The 20,223-nt window shown below is 42.3% G+C and overlaps 1 protein-coding gene across 1 annotated transcript in view; it reads left to right on the top strand.

Annotated features, from left to right (window-relative positions):
• The window catches only part of zgc:85777, a 131,440-nt gene extending 111,523 nt beyond the window's left edge, over positions 1-19,917 (top strand). The window contains exons 8-9 of the mRNA XM_068004465.1: positions 8,874-9,024; positions 18,155-19,917. Of these exons, the coding sequence (XP_067860566.1) occupies positions 8,874-9,024; positions 18,155-18,248 (245 nt within the window). The 3' untranslated portion in view covers positions 18,249-19,917. The remainder of the gene's footprint in view (positions 1-8,873; positions 9,025-18,154) is intronic.
• The last annotated feature ends 306 nt before the right edge of the window (positions 19,918-20,223 follow it).

Raw genomic sequence — 20,223 nt, 5'->3', positions numbered from 1 at the left:
AGGGGGATCGGTGGGGTGAAGGTGATCGGGGGAGGGGAGGTCCAGAGTAAGGGAGGCCAAAGGCTCCCTTGTGGGACCCGGAGGAGTACCTCTGCTCCTCGTGGCCCACAAGGAATCCTAAAATAATAATTAAAAACTTACCTGCCCTGGCCTTTTCTGGCCCCCAATCTCCCTCCCGACAGGTCTGGCCTGATGGGGAGGCCATCACTGCTCCCGTGCTATCGTGACCCAGTTGGAAGGCAGCGGGATGACTGCGTAAGTCGTTCCCCTCATTTTAACTGCCCCACGGCTGGATTCCGCCAGGCAAGGAGTGTTAAAATCGGGGCCTATATCTCTTAAATTAGGTTTTTAATGTAAATCAGTGACAATGATATTTCGCCATAGGCAGCATTCGATTTGTTAAAAACTACTGGCCTATAAAAACGTGGAATTGTTGCTTACTGAGAATGATGGAATATTGTTATTGATTGCTAGATTTGTGGACTGAAACCATTTTTGCTTTATACAGTTTTATTTTCAAATACTTAACCAAGGCAAAGGAATAACTTTGGGAAAGGTAGGGGAGGGAGTGGCTAAATTGACATTAGAAAGGTTGTTTATTATGTCGCATAGGGGCCCTGCCCCTTCAGCTCCAGTGATACTTTAGGATGATAAGATTGTTTATAAGGAAATAAAGATATTGTAATGATGCAGATATTAGATTTTTCTATTGACATACATTTAAACTGTTTATTGGGATTCAAGCTAATTTTACATCCTCTTAGCATTTAATGTGAACATTTGCGTATGTTTTTTGTTGAGTTTTTTGTTGAGTTTTTTGTCATTTTTGATAATTCTTGCTTTTTATGTGAAAAAGGAATTCGTTTTTGCAGTTTGCTACACAATTAAAGTAAGTCATTTCAGTTGTTTTGTATGCACTATTGTAACATATATAAACTATGACATTCCCTAATATAATTTGTTAAAATAAATCTCAAAATCACTGCTTGTCACATTTACATGGCACAACATAACTATTTATCAAATCACTTGATTTGATCAGGGGAACTTATGTCACTGTCAGCCCTGACACCCTGCTGGCAAAAAATGCCAATGTTGCAACATTCTTAATTTGTATAAGTTACAAAGAAAAACACACATTGGAGTTTGTTCAAGGCAGTAGTACCTCAGGGGGTTGAGGTGATATTTTTATACAAAGCTTTGCCTTGTAGTTTATATCATCATGTTACCAGCACCACCCCGCCCCCCACAAACAACCACCACCAAATATGATACTGCCTTCTAACACAGATGAGGGCACAGAGAGATATGCAGTATGATATCCTAGCTATTACAGAAACATGGCTTAAAGAGGGGCAGGAATGGCAGCTCAACGTTCCTGGTTACAGGGTATTCAGACAAGATAGAGAAGGGGATAAAAAAGGAGGGGGGTGGCAATTTTGGTTAAAGAAACAATGACAGCTTTGAGGAGGGATGGTATATTAGAAGTATCATCAAATGAGACCATATGGGTTGAGCTAAGGAACAAAAAAGGGGCAGTCACAATATTGGGAATGTACCCCCCAAACAGTCAGATAGAAGATAGAAGAGCAAATATGTAGGCAAATTTCTGAGATGGGAAATAATAGGGGATTTCAACTACCCTAATAGTAACTGGGACACAAACAGTATGAAGTGTATAGAGGGCGCAAAATTCTTAAATTGCATTCAGGAGAACTTTTTTAGCCAGTACATAGCAAGCCCAACAGAGAGGGGACAGTTCTGGATTTAGTTTTAGGAAATGAGGCTGGGCAGATGGAAGGAGTATCGGTGGGAGAGCATTTTGGTGGTAGTGATCATAATTCAGTTAGTTTTAGCATAGTTATGGAAAAGGACAAAGATAGAACAGGAGTAAAAGTTCTCATTTGGCTGAAGGACAATTTTGCTAAGCTAAGAAGTGATTTAGCAAAAGTGGACTGGAAACAGCTACTTGAAGCTGAATCAGTGTCAAGCAGTGGGAGGCATTCAAGGGGAAGATTCAAGGGGTGCAAAGTAAACATGTTCCCACAAAGAAAAAGGGAGGGACTGCCAAATCTGGAGCCCCTTGGATGTCAAGGAGCATACAGGGTAAGATCAGGCAGAAAAGGAAGCTTATGTTAGAAATCGAGAACTCAATACTATAGAAAGCCTAAAAGAGTATAAAAAGTGCAGGGGTAAAATTAGAAAGGAAATTAGGAAAGCAAAGAGAGGGCATGAAAAAATATTGGCAAGTAAAATCAAGGAAAACCCAAAGACGTTTTATAAATACATTAAGGATAACTAAGGAAAGAGTAGGGCCTATTAGAGACCAAAAAAGTAACCTATGTGTGGAGTGGAAGATGTTGGTATGGTTCTTAATGAATACTTTATGTTTGTATTCACAAAAGAGGGACGTTGCAGACATTGTAGTTAAGGAGAAGGAGTGCGAAATATTGGATGGGATAAACATAGTGAGAGAGGTAGTAAGGGGATTAGCATTTTTGTAGGTAGATAAATCACCAGGGCTGTTAAAAGAAGTAAGGGAGGAAATAGCAGAGGCTCTGACCATCATTTTCCAATCCTCACTGGATACAGGCGTGGTGCTGGAGGATGGGAGGACTGCTAGCATTGTAGCGTTGTTTGAAAAGGGAGCGAGGGATTGACTGAGTAATTACAAGCCAGTCAGTCTAACCTCGGTGGTGGGCAAATTATTGGAATCAATTCTGAGGGACAGGATAAACCGTCACTTAGAAAGGCACGGAATAATCAAAGACAGTCAGCATGGATTTGTTAAGGGAAGGTCGTGTCTGACTAACTTGAATTTTTTGAGGAGGTAACATGGAGGGACGATGACGGTAGTGCATTTGATGTAGGCTACATGGATTTTAGCAAGGTCCCTTGCTTTTTGTGATATATATTAATGATTTGGACTTAAATGTAGAGGGCATGATTAAGAAGTTTGCAGATGATACAAAAATTGGCCGTGTGGTTGATAGTGAGGAGGAAAGCTGTAGACTGCAGGAAAATATCAATGCACTGGTCAGGTGGGGAGAAAAGTGGCAAATGGAATTCAATCCAGAGAAGTGTGATGTAATGCATTTGAGGAGGGCGAACATGGCAAGGGAGTACACAATAAATGGGAGGATACTGAAAGGTGTAGAGGAAGTGAGGGACCTTGGAGTGCATGTCCACAGATCCCTGAAGGTAGCAGGACAGGTAGATAAGGCGGTTAAGAAGGCATATGGAATACTTTCCTTTATTAGCTGAGGCATCGAATATAAGAGCAGGGAGGTTATGCTGGAACTGTATAAAACACTGGTTAGGCCACAGCTTGTGTACTGTGTACAGTTCTGGTCACTACATTACAGGAAGGATGTAATTGCATGAGAGAGGGTACAGAGGAGATTTACGAGGATCTTGCCAGAACTGGAGAAGTTTATCTATGAGGAAAGATTAGATAGGCTGGGGTTGTTTTCTTTGGAACAGAGGAGGCTGAGGGGTGATTTAATTGAGGTGTACAAAATTATGAGGGGCCTAGATAGAGTGGATAGGAAGGACCTATTTCACTTAGCAGAGAGATCAATAACCAGGGGGCATAGATTTAAAGTGATTGGTAGAAGGATTAGAGGGGAGCTGAGGAAACATTTTCTCACTCAGGATCGTAGGGGTCTGGAACTCACTGCCTGAGAGGGTGGTAGAGGCAGAAACCCTCAACTCATTTTAAAAAGTAACTGGATATGCACCGGAAGTGCCGTGACTTGCAGGGCTACGGACCGTAGAATCATAGAAAATTTACGACACAGAAGGAGGCCATTTAGCCCATCGTGTCTGCGCCGGCTGAGAAACGAGCCACCCAATCTAATCCCACTTTCCCGCATTTGGTCCATAGCCCTGCAGGTCAAGGCTCTTCAGGTTCACATCCAGGTATTTTTTAAATGAGTTGAGGGTTTCTGCCTCTACCACCCTCTCAGGCAGTGGGTTCCAGACCCCCACCACCCTCTGAGTGGAAAAAAAAATCCTAATTTCCATTCTAATCCTTCTATCAATCACTTTAAATCTATGCCACCTGGTTATTCACCCCTCCGCTAAGGGAAATAGATCCTTCCTATCCGCTCTATCTAGGCCTTTCATAATTTTGTACACCTCAATCAAATCCCCCCTCAGCCTCCTCTGTTCCAAGGAAAACAACCCCAGCCTATCCAATCTGTCGTCATAGCTAAAATTCTCCAGTCCTGGCAACATCCTCGTAAATCTCCTCTGCGCTCTCTCTAGTGTAATTACATCCTTCCTGTAATGTGGTGACCAAAACTGTGCGCAGTACTCGAGCTGTGGCTTGACTAGTGTTTTACACATTTCCAGCATAACATCCCTGCTTTTATATTCTATGCCTTGGCTAATAAAGGAAAGCATTCCATATGCCTTCTTAACCACCTTATCTACCTGTCCTGCTACCTTCAGGGATCTGTGGACATGCACTCCAAGGTCCCTCACTTCCTCCACACCTCTCAGTATCCTCCCATTTATTGTGTATTCCTTGCCTTGTTTGCTCTTCCCAAATGTATTACCTCACACTTCTCCGGATTGAACACCATTTGCCACTTTTATGCCCATCTGACCAGTCCATTGATATCTTCCTGCAATCTACAGCTTTCCGACTTACTATCAACCACACGGATAATTTTTGCATCATCTGCAAATTTCTTAATCATGCTCCCTACCTTTAAGTCCAAATCATTAATGTACACCACAAAAAGCAAAGGACCTAGTACCAAGCCCTGCAGTACCCCACTGGAAACAGCCTTCCAGTCGCAAAAACACCCGTCAACCATTATTCTTTGCTTCCTGCCACTGAGCCAATTTTGGATCCAATTTGCCACATTCCCTTGGATCCTATGGGCCTTCTTTGACCAATCTGCCATGTGGGACCTTGTCAAAAGCCTTGCTAAAATCCATGTGGACTACATCAATTGCTTTACCCTCATTGATCCTCCTTGTCACCTCCTCGAAAAATTCAATCAAGATAGTCAGACACGACCTCCCCTTAACAAATCCGTGCTGACTGTTCTTGATCAGTCCGTGACTTTCCAAGTGACAGTTCATCCTGTCCCTCAGAATTGATTCCAATAATTTGCCCACCACCGAGGTTAGGCTGATTGGCCTGTAATTACTCGGTCTATCCTTCGCTCCCTTTTCAAACAACGGTACAACGTTAGCAGTTCTCCAATCCTCCGGCACTATGCCTGTATCCATTGAAGTTTGGAAAATGATTGTTAAAGCCTCAGCTATTTCCACCCTGGTTTCTTTTAACAGCCTGGGATACATTTCATCCGGCCCTGGTGATTTATCCACTTTCAAAAATGCTAATCCCCTTAATACTTTCTCTCTCACTATGTTTATCATATCTAATATTTCACATTGCCCAGGTATGTCCTGTCCACAAAAGCAGGACAAATCCAATCCGGCCAATTACCGCCCCATCAGTCTACTCTCAATCATCAGCAAAGTGGTGGAAGGTGTCGTCGACAGTGCTATCAAGCGGCACTTACTCACCAATAACCTACTCATCGATGCTCAGTTTGGGTTCCTCCAGGACCACTCGGCTCCAGACCTTATTACAGCCTTGGTCCCAACATGGATAAAAGAGCTGAATTCCAGAGGTGAGGTGAGAGTGACTGCCCTTGACATCAAGGCAGCATTTGACCGAGTGTGGCACCAAGGAGCCCTAGTAAAATTGAAATCAATGGGAATCAGGGGGAAAATGCTCCAGTGGCTGGAGTCATACCTAGCACAAAGGAAGATGGTAGTGGTTGTTGGATGCCAATCATCTCAGCCCCAGGACATTGCTACAGGAGTTCCTCAAGGCAGTGTCCTAGGCCCAATCATCTTCAGCTGCTTCATCAATGACCTTCCCTCCATCATAAGGTCAGAAATGGGGATGTTGGCTGATGATTGCACAGTGTTCAGTTCCATTCGCAACCCCTCAGATAATGAAGCAGTCCGAGCCCGCATGCAGCAAGACCTGGACAACATCCAGGCTTGGGCTCGTAAGTGGCAAGTAACATTCGCGTCAGACAAGTGCCAGGCAATGACCATCTCCAACAAGAGAGTGTCTAACCACCTCCCCTTGACATTCAATGGCATTACCATCGCCGAATCCCCCACCATCAACATCCTGGGGGTCACCATTGACCAGAAACTTAACTGGACCAGCCATATAAATACTGTGGCTACAAGAGTAGGTCAGAGGCTGGGTATTCTGTGGCGAGTGACTCATCTCCTGACTCCCCAAAGCCTTTCCACCATCTACAAGGCACAAGTCGGGAGTGTGATGGAATACTCTCCACTTGCCTGGATGAGTGCAGCTCCAACAACACTCAAGAAGCTCGACACCATCCAGGACAAAGCAGCCCGCTTGATTGGCACCCCATCCACCACCCCTTCACCGGCGCACAGTGGCTGCAGTGTGTACCATCCACAGGATGCACTGCAGCAACTCGCCAAGGCTTCTTCGACAGCACCTCTCAAACCCGCGACCTCTACCATCTAGAAGGACAAGAGCAGCAGGTACATGGGAAAAACACCACCTGCACGTTCCCCTCCAAGTCACACACCATCCCGACTTGGAAATATATCACCATTCCTTCATCGTCGCTGGGTCAAAATCCTGGAACTCCCTTCCTAACAGCACTGCGGGAGAACCTTCACCAGATGGATTGCAGCGGTTCAAGAAGGTGGCTCACCACCACCTTCTCAAGGGCAATTAGGGATGGGCAATAAATGCTGGCCTCGCCAGCGACGCCCACATCCTATGAACGAATTAGAAAAAACTCCTCCTCGTTAACTTCAATCACTGCATCATCCCTCTCCTTTGTGAAGACAGATGCAAAGTATTCATTAAGAACCATACCCACATCTTCTGCCTCCACACATAGTTTACCTTTTTGGTCATTAATAGGCCCTACTCTTTCCTTAGTTATCCCTTTGCTCTTAATGTATTTATAAAACATCTTTGGGTTTTCTTTGATTTTACCTGCTAATATTTTTTCATGCCCTCTCTTTGCTTTCCTAATTTCCTTTTTAACTTTACCCCTGCACTTTGTATACTCCTCAAGCTTTCCGTAGTATTGAGTTCCCGGTGTCTACCATAGGCTCTCTTTTTCTGCCTTACCTTACCCTGAATGCATCTTGACATCCAGGGGGCTCTAGATATGGCAGCCCCTCCCTTTCTCTTTGTGGGAACATGTTTACCCTGAACCCCTTGAATCACCCCTTTGAATGCCTCCCACTGCTCTGACACTGATTTACCTTCAAGTAGCTCTTTCCAATTTACTTCTGCTAAATCACTTCTCAGTTTAGTAAAATTGGCCTTTCCCCAATTGAAAACTTTAACTCCTGCTCTGTCTTTGTCCTTTTCCATAACTATGCTAAAACTTAACTGTATTATGATCACTACCACCAATATGCTCTCCCACTGCTTCTTCTTCCACCTGCCCCTCTTCATTTCCTAGAACTAAATCCAGAACTGTCCCCACTCTTGTTGCTATAGACTAGCTAAAAAAATTCTCCTGTATGCAATTTAAGAATTCTTTACCCTCTATACCATTCACACTGTTTGTATCCCAGTTGATATTAGGGTAGTTGAAATCCCCTACTATTACTGCCCTATTGTGTTTGCACTCCTTAGAAATTTGCCTACATATTTGCTCCTCTATCTCCCTCTCACTGTTTGGGGGTCTTTAGTACACTACCAGTAGTGTGACTGCCCCTTTTTTGTTCTTTAGCTCAACCCATAAGGCCTCATTTGATGCTCCTTCTAAAATATCATCCCTCCTCACAACTGTAATTGTTTCCTTAACCAAAATTGCCACCCCCCCCCCTTTTTTTATCTCCCTCTCTATCGTGTCTGAAAACCCTGTAACCAGGGACATTGAGCTGCCAGTCCTGCCCCTCTTTAAGCCATGTTTCTGTAATAGTTAAGACATCATACTGCCTTGTGTCTATCTGTGCCCTCAGCTCATCCGCCTTATTTCCTATACTCCTTGCATTAAGGTAAATACATTTAAGGTCGGCCAACCTCCTCTTGTTTATTTTCTAACCTTTGTTCCCTCTGCCTTCCAGACTCACTCACTAATTTTATGCCTTCCATTTCTAGTTCCGACTTTATCCCATCTGAATCCACACTCAGGTTCCCATCCCTCTGCCAAGCTTGTTTAAATGATCCCCGACAGCACTAGCAAACTTCCCCACAAGGATATTGGTCCCGGCCCTGTTGAGGTGCAACCCGTCTGGCTTGTACAAGTCCCACTTCCCCCAGAACCGGTCCCAATGCCCCGGGAATCTAAAGCCCTCCTCCTTGCACCACCTTTGCAGCCACGCATTCATCTGCTCTATCCTCCTATTTCTATTCTCACTCGCGCATGGCATTGGAAGTAATCTGGAAATTACTACCTTTGAGGTCCTGCTTTTTAATCTTTTTCCTAACTCCTTAAGCTCTGCCTGCAAGACCTCATCCCTCTTTCTGCCTATGTCGTTGGTCCTGATATGGACCTCACCCTCTGGCTGTTCACCCTCCCCCAGCCGCTCAGTGACGTCCATGACCCTGGCACCAGGGAGGCAACATACCATCCTGGAATCACGCCTGCGGCTGCAGAAACGCCTGCCTGCTCCCCTAACTATGGAATCAAGACCAAGTGCTGGAAAGTGGGATTAGGCTGGGTGGCTCATTTTCGGCCAGCCTGGACACAATAGCCGAATGGCCTCCTGTGCCATAAATTTTCTATGATTCTAACACAGTAAATAGACTTTGTGTCATGCTTTGTTCGTCAAGAATTATTTTAAATGATAGTTATGATTAGGTTCATTTTTTTTTCATTCAGCTCAGTATATTCAAGGAAATGATGCAACAAAATTAGCCTCAATGGCAAAGTTGAAGGCAGGCCGCCTGGTTCGTGAGGTGGCTGACAGCTGTCTCCAGTTCTGGGGAGGAATGGGTTTTACTAATGAGGTGCTGGTCAGCAGACTGTATAGGTGAGTAAAATTAAAGGATTCATTCATGAACTGAGTTTAACCGCAAACGTTTTCTTCATATTTTAAAAGCAGCACACAACATAAGCTAAGAATTGTCTCCATTAAAACAATGATCTATAAAAGTAGATAGTCCAACAGTAATTGATGGGTTGTGAAATATATAAATTACCATGAAGATTTTTAATCATATCATTTGACTATGAATTGATTTATAGAGGAGATTTTCCTGGGTCTGTGTAGGCGCAGCAAATATTGGAAAATCAGATAGGTTGTGATGCACCCCTGTAAAGAAACGGGCCCGATTGGGTGGTTCCTTCACAGATCTGTGATACGACCCATAGGATTTTCCAATATTCGTTGTGCCCAGGCGATCCAGTGCACTCATTTAGGAAAATCTTTCCTTATAAGTCTTCAAATCCAAACTGGTGCGTTCTCAAGTTTGTGCATATAATGAGTTAATATTGGATCTAATAAAATTCAGCTCCTTCAGTGGCTCAACCACACAGCCCTGGAAGGTCGCATGTTTGATCCCTGCTCCCCAGTATTCGGCTCTGTGGGACTGGATAGGCCCAGAACTGGTGGAAGCATACGGGGGTATACTTCCGGCAGACAGCATGTCAGAGTCCATGAGGAAAGGCATTATCACCCTCATCCACAAGGGGAAGAGGGAGAGGGAAGAAATCAGAAATTGGCAACCCATTTCCTTGCTAAATGTCGACTACAAGATTCTAAGGTCATCGCAAACAGGCTCTGGAGCTGGTGATCCACCCAAACAGACCTGTGCTGTACCCGGCAGGAAGATCTCTGGTTGCCTTGCACTACTCCGGGATACGATCGCCTATGTGCAGGGCAGGGGAGTGAACACCTGCCTCATCAGCCTGGACCAGGAGAAGGCCGTTAACAGAATATCCCACACGTACATGATGGATGTGCTCTCCAAAATGGGGTTTGGGGAGGGAATCCGCAATTGGATCTGACTGCTCTACACGGACATCCGTAACACAGTCCTAATCAATGGGTGGGAGTCGGAGAGCTTTCCGATCAGATCTGGAGTCGAGCAGGACTGTCCTCTCTCTGCAGTCTTGCTCATGTGTTGTATCGAGCCGTTTGCCGTGTCCATCAAGAAGGGCACAGGTATCCGGGGTGACAATCCCAAGCAGAGAAGGGTCTCAGGTTAAGGCCTCCCTGTATGTGTTCGACGTCACCGTCTTTTGCTCCGAACAGCGGTTGGTCCACGGACTAATGGGTATCTGCAACCGCTTTGAGCTGGCCTTGGGAGTCAGAGTGAACCACAGTAAGAGTGAGGCCATGTTCTTTGGCAGGTGGGAGACCCGATCCTTTGTTCCCTTCACCATCAGGTCCGACTACCTGAAGGTGCTGGGGATCTGGTTCGGGGGACCCCAGGCCTACACCAAGAACTGGGAAGAATGGGTCACCAAGGCCAAACAGAAGCTTGGTATGTGGTGTGGTGGGGGGGGGTGCTCCCTCTCCATGGCCAGCAGGAACCTGGTGATAAGGTGTGAGGTGCTCGCAGTGTTGCTCTACATATCCCAGGTCTAGCCCATTCTCCAGTGCTTCACCGTCACAATCACCTGAGCTATCTTCCACTTTGGAGGTCCAAGGTAGACCGCGACCGCGCCATATACAAGCCCCCAGACAAAGGGGGGAAGGGCGTCCCGAATGTCGCCCTGATCCTGATCAGCTTTGTGTGTGGCTGCTTCAGGATGTGTGTAGTGCCCAGTACGCAAACACAAAGTGTCACTGAGAAGGTTGGGTCTGGCCAAGCAGACGCAGCATGTTACGTCCAGCTGGACTGTACCCCACCAACTGTCCCAGGTGGAGAAGTTCCTGAGGAGGAACCCCATTGAGCACAAGGCCTTCAGACAGTGGTCAGCATGGAAGGTTCTGGGGGTCCTGCAGGGAAAGGAGAGGGTGGATTCAATCGAGCAGTTCCCCAACCAGACAGTCAAAGCCATTTGGCAGAACGTCTCGTCGCCGGAACAGACCAACAGACGCTAGGATGTACTTTGGGTGGTGGTGAGAAGGGCCCTCCCAGTCTGGCCTTTCCTGCACGCACAGAATCTCAGTGCCACTGCGAGATGCCCTTGAGGCTGCAGCGGAAACAAGACCATCGTCCACCTCCTGATGGACTGCCCCTTTAAGCAGAAGGTGTGGAGAGAGATGTGTTGGTATCTGTCCCGGTTCATCCCCAGCAGGGTCACGAACCAGAGGCGTAGATTTAAAGTGAGTGGCAAAAGAACCAAAGGTGCTATAAGGAAAAACTTTTTTACACAGCGAGTGGTTAGGATCTGGAATGCACTGCCCGAGGGAGTGGTGGAGGCAGATTCAATCGTGGCTTTCAAAAGGGAACTGGATAAGTACTTGAAACAAAGAAATGTGCAGGGCTACGGGGATAGGGCGGGTCAGACGGTTTAGCTGGATTGCTCATGCATCGAGCCAACGCGGACTCGATGGGCCAAATGGCCTTCTTCTAACACAGGACACTGTACTCTAAGTGCTGTTCCCCAGAACGCACACCGACACAGATGTCAACTGCTGCTGGAAGACCATCAACTCGATGAAGGAGGCCCTTTGGTCTGCCCGAAACCTAATGGTCTTCCAGCTGAAGGAGCTGTCCACGACCAAATGTTGCCAACTGGTACACTCCAAGGTCCAGGAGTACGTGCTGCGGGACGCACTGAAGTGAGGTTCAGCCTACGCAAAGGCCCTATGGGGAAAGGCCATCCCACTTTGTATTGTACAGAATGTATTAGAAGATATGTAATGTGTTTTGAATTGTAATGATGGGATTGGAGTGTGTAGGATCTATGTAGTCAAAATAGGTTAACACAAATCATTTATTACAGTAGAAAGTGTTTGAAATTACAGGAAATTATTTTTAAAATGCAGCATTAGTATTTTTTTTCCCTCGGGATTTTGATTCTGTTTGACGTCCCTTATGCCCTTGATTGCTGATTTTTTTTTGGCATCATTTTACAAAGGAGCAAATTTTTTTTTAAAAGAGCGATAATTAAAGTGTGTTTTAAAAGAACGTTAGCCTCCCATGGAAAACCTGTTAATTTATTTTAGTCAGGCTGATGGAAATCAGTTCTATTATTAGTGAGTTCCTTTGCTCTTGCGTCTATGTTTGTCAGCAATGGATGACCAAGAAATTGATTAAGAGGGAGAAAATTGAATATGAGAGTAAACTAGCAAGAAATATAAAAACAGATTGTAAGAGCTTCTACAGAATGTGAAAAGAAAGAGATTAGTGAAAATAAACGTGGGTCCCTTAGAGGCAGAGACAGGAGAAATTATAATGGGGAATAAGGGAATGGCAGAGATGTTAAACAAATATTTTGTATCTGTCTTCACAGTAGAAGACACACAAAACATACTGGAGCAGGAACATATAGGTCAGGAAAGTGGAGTTGAGGTAGAAGATTAGCCATGATCTTATCGAATGGTGGAGCAGGCTCAAGGGGCCTACTTCTACTCCTAACTCTTATGTTCTTACATCAGAAATAAACAGGTGATGAATAAAGTAGCAAGTTTCTCCATGTAGCGACTTTTCCATCATTACTGAAAACCAAAGTGATTGTGATCCCAGAAAATCATTATTAAACACAACTGTGAAGCATGCTAAGTAATCCTAAATTACTTGATATTATGTCCAGATAATTTTGCAGCATTTCTGACTCAGCTTTCTGTAATTGCTTCACATATTATAGAAATATCTGTTAGGCCTGTGTAATAACAGGCAGTTCTTAGTAGTTTTTGTTTACCTTGAGAGTTCTTACTCCAGAATGAGATATAACAGCTGCACAGATGGGGAAATGCTCAAACTGGATTTCGTTACGTTCAGTTCAACAAACTTATTTGTACAGCGGGGATAAAACATTCCTCAGATAGCATGATAACCACATTCATAAAAGTAATGAAGCAACTGCCAGCATGAGATGCAGACTAAGAAGTGATCTAATCAGCATTTGTTTCTTTCTTTTGCCTTCACAAAGGTAAACCGAGGATTAAACAAATAATACCACTTTTCAAACTCGTGCTAAAATTAGTGTGCCTTGGAAGGGACCTGAGAATAACTGTAGACATGTCACTTTTAATCGCCAGACAAGATGGCAAAGCAAATTTTAAAAAAGCTAATAGAATGTTAGATATAGAGCAAGAACAGAAGGGCTGATTTTTCTATCCATAACACCATGTGCACCAGTTCATTGGCCATTAGGGACAGAAAAGAGAGTTGGAGAAATGCATTTCCAGCTGCCAAATTATTAATTTCACTGTTTTTCAGCACCTCTGGTATACATGCTCTACTTTTCTGCCAAATTTGCCCCTTGAGTATCATGAACTTCTCCATGTTGCTTATGGGAGTGCCCTACTAGTAACTGGTCCCCTACGTGAGGGAGTAGCACTAGTGGATGGATGCATGGCTAACTGGTGAGGCACAGTGAAACAGATGGCTAGTTACCCCATCTGTGACTAACAATAACGGACTTGCATCAGTTCCAAGGGTCTCCTTTGCTGAAGTCACTATTGGTTAAAAGTTTTCAGAGATGATATCTATTGATGACTGTAAAATGCTCCAGGAGGACATAAACAGGTTAGTGGAATGGGCAGACAAATGGCAGAGGCAATTTAATTGGGTAGATGGAAAGTGATGCATTTTGGGAGAAAGCAAGGAATTGGAATACACACAATGGAAATATAATGAAGGGTGTGGAGGAACAGAGACCTAGGGATGCAAATACATAAATCCTTGAGAGTGTGAATGCAGGTAGTTAAAAGCCATAAAATCAGCAACAATATTTTGGGTTTTATAAATAGGAGCATAGAGTACAAGAGTGAAGAGGTCATGTTAAATTTGTAGAAGAAAACGGTTAGGCCACAGTTAAGAGTACTAAGTACAGTTTTAGACAATCCATCATAGAAAGATCTTTAAAGCCATAGAAAGCATATAGCATAGGTTCAGCAGGATGATACCAGGGATGAGAAATTATAGTTTTGAGGAGAGAATTGAGAGTTTCCATTGGAACAAATAAGGCTAAGAGAAGATTTAGTAGAGGTTTCTAAAATTATGAAGGGTTTTGATACGGTGAATAGGGAAAGACTATTTCCTCTGGTTGGGGAACCAGTGACGAGGGATCATCAGTTTAAAATTGTCACAAAGAGATTGAGGAAAGATATTAACAAAGATTTTTTCATGCAGAGTTGGAATATGAATGCATTGCTACCGGGAGTTTTTTTTAAGGGAAGAGTAGATAGCTGTTTGAAACAGAGGTAGATACAGGACTATGGGAAGAAAAAGAGGCCGAGAGCTGATGTGAGTTCTTTTGAGAGGCTTGTATGGGCCCCAAGACTCAGATAATTGATCTTGGAGGAGACCGATAACCCTCAAATACATGCCCGTTTGCTACTTAGGAGCAGAAGAAAATTTAATTCAAGCTGGCTGCTGCTGCCTCAATTTCCATTGGCAGGACTGGGTGCGCACCTCTAAAGCACCTATGCAGCTGTGGACCGTCCAACCTGATTATGATCACGACCCCATCCCTGCCATTTGGGGTTGGGGTCTGGGATTCCCACTCTGCCACACTTGTGCTTTTGGAGCATGAACCCTGGAATTTTGGGCCTATTGATTCTTAAGAAAATTTATTATACTTGCACCTTATGAGTAAACAGAGAGGATGTGTTAGTCATAGAAGATTTTATTTAATTCATTCCAAGAAAGAATCCTATGTTAACCAAAAATTTTAAAAATGTAGACATGAAGCACTGTGTGGTTTGAAAGGTTGAAAAAATGACACATTCTGGTAAACCACTCCCTTAATGAAGTGTTTCTCAATTAAAAACAGTTGGAGTCTAGAAGCAGACCTCTAATGAAATGTTATTTTTGTGGGAACTGATACAGCTGGAAATTAGTATTTGCGTGGTATCAGAAAGCAGCAATAATGGGTTGTGAATAAGAAAATGCTACATTCACTGTTGGCGGATGATTGCTGTGATATACACTTACAGACCTATTCAGATCAGGGTCAAAATGTATTCTATCTTTTTTGGTAAATCTATACCAAAGTGATCCATGAAATTGAGGCATATATTCAGAAAAAAACATGATAGCTGACTTTACCTTGGGATTCCAGATGAGATAAAAGATGATAATATCACTACAAGGTCTATCTAGAGTTAGCAACACTGTTTGCCGGTGAGAGGCCATCACCAAATAATCATATTGACTCTTGTCAACAGCTAAACCTGACATTATCATTGCCTGGCATTGGGCCAGATGTCCTGTCTTATGTACAGTAGGTCTAAAAAGTGCTCACTTGCTCTCACCTAAATTCCACAAGCCCAGCGAAGACTCCACTACCTGGATATATCAGAACTGAACAGCTTAGTTGTTGCTAGGTATAGGCTGTACAAGAAAGAACTTGCATCTATAAGAGTGCCTTCTCATGTTTCTTAAAAATTAACCAAGGTGTTTCACATAGAATGAATTACGTTGTGTATTTACTGTAGTTATGTGGGTAAATATGGAAACCATTTTGCACATAGCAATACTCTCAAACAACAATGCGATGAATGACCAGTTAATCTGCTTTTGGTGGTGTCGGTTGAGGAAGGAGTAGTGGCCAAGACACCAGGGGTACACTCTACTCCGTTAAAGGTGCCATTGCACTATTTAAATTCATCTGAACAAACAGAAAAGGCAGACGGGACCTCAGTTTAACATCTCATATGAAAGATGGCACCTCGAATAATGTAGCACTCCGTTGGTACTGTACTGATGTGCTGAATTCCTGAATGGGGCTGGAACTTATAACTTCTAACTCAGACTGCTACCAACTTTAGGGTAAATTTTGCAAGAACTTCAAGCCCAATTCTCTAATTCATGTTTCTCAAATATAGTTCACTCTTTAAAGCTAATAGTGGATTTCCTGTGATGTTGCTTGCAGTGCCAATATTGGTGAGGAGATTAAGTTACCACACAAGCTTATTCAGTTTGGAGACTGCCAGTTTGTGGAATTATATATCTTTAGAAGCAGCTGGATCAGTGCTTGGGAAATCAGCTCATCTGCTGGCCACAAACACTGAGTGAGCCTATGCAGGTGCTTAGGACTTTCAGTCCTCCTCTGAAGAAGCAGGTTGCTGTGCTCCTGAAATGCTCTGTAGCTTCAAGAGAAACAGGGTGGGCCTGAGGCACCTAGGAAGCAGTTGGAAAGCAGACAAGTCCCAGGTTAGAAGGAGCAATTGAGGAGCAGGTGAGCTGAAGACATGGAAGGAGAGAAGGAGCAGGCAGTATCTGGAATTTAGTGGATAGAGTCACAAGGATGCATAGAGACATAGTAGATGGGCTATTTTATAGTACTTGTTTTTTTAATACGTTTTTTGGGCTGCCTGTAGAGACAGAAGGTGAAGTTGGTGAGAAACTGTCATGTCACATTTCCGTTCTTTGTTTTTAAATCTGAGATTATTTAAGTGGCAACTTTTATATTTGAAATGCACACTTAAATTTAAATTTACTTCACTCATTCTCAAGGCATGAAGAATTGTCACTTGTGCAACATACAGAAGGGCTGCTGGGGCCTATGGAACTGCACCCCTGCAAGAGTTGGAAGGAAGAACATTTTGGAGAGGGGAGAAATAATATATATATATATATAACTCTTCTCATTTAAAAACCTGTAACAGTGGCCACAAAAGACCTCTTTTTAAAAAACAGTTGGTAGACTTCTGTTTTTGCTTAACCACAGAGTGGTTTAGCACCAACTCACATGGAAAGTTACTAATTTTAAGTTTGCCATGAGTGATGGAAAAAGAGTAAACAATGGCTTTATTCTCAAAACAATGAATCCTACATGCACTGAGGGAAAATACATTGCTAGCTCTTTTGAAATGTGGCATTTCATCACATGTAGTAACAGGAGTTTGGACCAAATGATCTGAGAGGTAATGGCTGCTAGACATCATATTTGCCTGGGTTACTGTATGATGTGGGAAAACCCAAGACGACGGAGGAAAAATAATTTGATTTCAAAGTATACACACACACGTGCAATAGTTGACCTATTAAAACTCATTTCTTGCTGTTCAACTAATTCAGGATTAGGTGATAGAATGGGGTCTTCACTCCCTCCCCTATATTTGCTGCAGTTGCTTTTAAGTTTACTTTGAGTTTTCCCATTTGGAGTTTAAATATGTTCCATTATTGAATGGCCATGTTTTAATTTGACATTTTCATTCAAGTGATGATGCTATACGTGATGGTAAAATGTGCAGTTTTGTTAGGTGAAAATGGAAGATTTCTGAAAAGTAATGCTTTGTGTTTTTGTGGGGTATTCTGTATCTATTTTGAAACTATCATTCAGCTGTGGGATGTTACAGATCTGAATCAACTGTCATAGCAAATCACAAATCAGCCATTGATGGCAATGATTGAAAAGGTACATCCCAGACTTCCATGCCCTTAAACCTTAAGGAATATGTGTGGTAGCAAGTGTCTGTTGCAAAATAGACATCTTTTTTAATGAGGCATACAAATATGATTACTATAGTGACATTTTGTCTGTTGAATATCCAGGTCCTGGGAGCCTATTGCAATTCTGACAAGGTCAGCCCTTATCACTGCCAACATGGATGTGCCTATACCACGTATAGAGACATAGTAGATGGGCTATTTTCTAGTACTTTTTTTTATTATGTTTTTTGGGCTGCCTGTAGAGACTGAAGGTGAAGTTGCTTATTAGCTTCAACCTCAAACAAATTTTGATGTTACAATGCTCTACTACTTATTGAAGATAGGAGAGATTCTGTGAAGGCATAGGATAATTCTAGTAACTCAAATAAATAACAAGTTGTTCTAGATTGTTACCCTGAGCATGTTACCGAATTAGCATAGTGTGAGGTGCTCAGTTGAGACAGTGGCACCTCCTCCTCTAGGTCACATAAAGGAGCATAAGAATATATGTCAGAATGCTGCCAGTAAGATACTCAATTAAACATTGCTTCACATGGCTAGACATTGCAGTATGCTATTTACTGAATAGAACTAAAAAGTCAACTTTTGTATATCTCTATGTTCAGTTAATTAATGATTCTGTTTTCTTATTTTATCCTTGAGGGATATGAGGTTGCTGTCAATAGGAGCTGGTGTAGATGAAGTCATGTTGTCCATCATATGCAAGTATATGGGGACCATTCCTGAAAAGAAATGATTGATTCAAATAATAGAAAATTCATCACCAGGGAAAGAAGAAAACAATGTTCTGTTGCATTCATTACTTTTGACATTTTCTATGTGACATTGTTTGATTTTATAACACATTTGGAAAATGTTAACATACAGAAAAATATCTACACAATACTGTATGTTGTACAGTGCCTTTCTGTAATAAATATTTTGTCAGGAGACATTTAATCTATTTCACTTGCAAAATACTTTTGTGCCTTTATACAAGTTGAAGAATGAACGGATATTATTCTTTTAATGTAATACTGGTTTTTAGCCTGATCTAATAAAATATATAAAGAGGAGAAAAGACTGTGGGACTACTTTCTGTTCAAAGTACTTACACCCAGCTCTCAATATTTATCTTTCTGATGGTATTTGATAGCAAAGATAAGAAACTATTGTTATGAGGAGAGACTTGAGATATTAGGACTATTTCCACTAGAACAAAACTTTAAAATTATGAAGGGTTTAGACAGGGTGAATAGAGAAGGACTACTGCTTCTGGTTGAGGGGTCAGTGATGAGATGTCATCATTTTAAATTGTCTCACAGAGAGTAAGGGGAGAAGTTAAGAGAAATGTCATTATGCAGAGAGTTCTTAATGTATGAAATACGTTGCTATAGCAAGGCATAAATGGATAAATATTTAAGCAGAGGAAGATACAGGGCTATGGAAAGAGATCAGGGCAGTTGTATTAGTTTTAGATTGCTGCAGCTAAGAGCTGGCATTGACACAATGGACCATATGGTGTCCTTATGTGCTGTAAATCTCTATAGTTATATTATTACCTATTATGAAATATGGGGGATTTTGGTGCCTCACAGACTTGCCGCGCTTCAGGTCCCCTTCCTCTTAAGCTCTGAGAGCTATGTTACAGAAAGAGCCCAGTCTGTACCAAAGTGACTCCATTCACTTTAGTGAAAGCCGGCACTTCAAACCAGCCTGCCACTAAATCCAGAGTCTGCCACCCTTGGGGGGGCAAAAAACATACTGTGACTAGATCAGGCAGCTCCAAGGCCAGTCCAAAATTCTGTCCCCAATTGAAGCAAATGGAATAACTCTGAGACACATGTAATGTGAAGTGGCTGACAGGGATGATAATTTGGCATTGTGGATCTCTCTGAAGCTAGCAAATGGCACATACTTCATAATAGGCATTAAGATAACTATTAAGGGAAAGTTGTGGGTAGTACCTTTGAGAGAAAATACTCCCCTTAGACTTTTCTATCCTTTTAAACCAGTTTTAACAGGTGGGAAGTTTTTCTGAAACCCACTGTTCAGAAGTAAAAATCCTGAATCTATGACTCAAATTTTATTGCCAAAGTTCTATTGAAATCTTAACTGGTTCTATGTCTGATTTTGGTGAGTCATTACATTTTATAATTTTATGTAATGTTGGTTGATCTCCTGTCACATTGCACATTATGATTTTGTGTTATACATATATATAAAAATGTACTAGTTGATCGCCCATGGCATTGTTCATGTGCAAAAATTGTAAAAATGAAATAGCAACAGTGGATGGAATCTCTACCATATGACCAGAAAAATGACAAATATACGCACAATGAAATCTTGTTAACATTATCTCTGACCCTACTCTTCCCTGGTATAATGACAGCAATAAATAAATCCCTGCTATAGTTCAATAATGTTTGTTTGTTTCTTTACTTTCAAGCAGCAAATAAATATAAAGGAAGATATTAATATTAATTTAAAATAGTAACATGTTGAATCTCCGCTATGTGGCAAGTAAAAAAATTGATATGGATGAAAAGATTCTTTTTGGTTTTGAACTGAGTAGTTACTTTAGTAAAAACTAACTTTTTTAAAGAACTACTAAAGAAATTCCTGTGCAATCTGAAGTTAATGGAACAAAACCATATAATCTTTAAGAAGACTTTGATAAATACAGTAAAAGAAAATACACAACTCCATCTCCCCAGCTATTTTAGGAA

The sequence above is a fragment of the Heptranchias perlo genome, chromosome 2, assembly GCF_035084215.1.
Source record: "Heptranchias perlo isolate sHepPer1 chromosome 2, sHepPer1.hap1, whole genome shotgun sequence".
In the NCBI taxonomy this organism is placed as follows: Eukaryota; Metazoa; Chordata; class Chondrichthyes; order Hexanchiformes; family Hexanchidae; genus Heptranchias; species Heptranchias perlo.
This window is presented reverse-complemented; position numbering and strand designations above follow the sequence as displayed.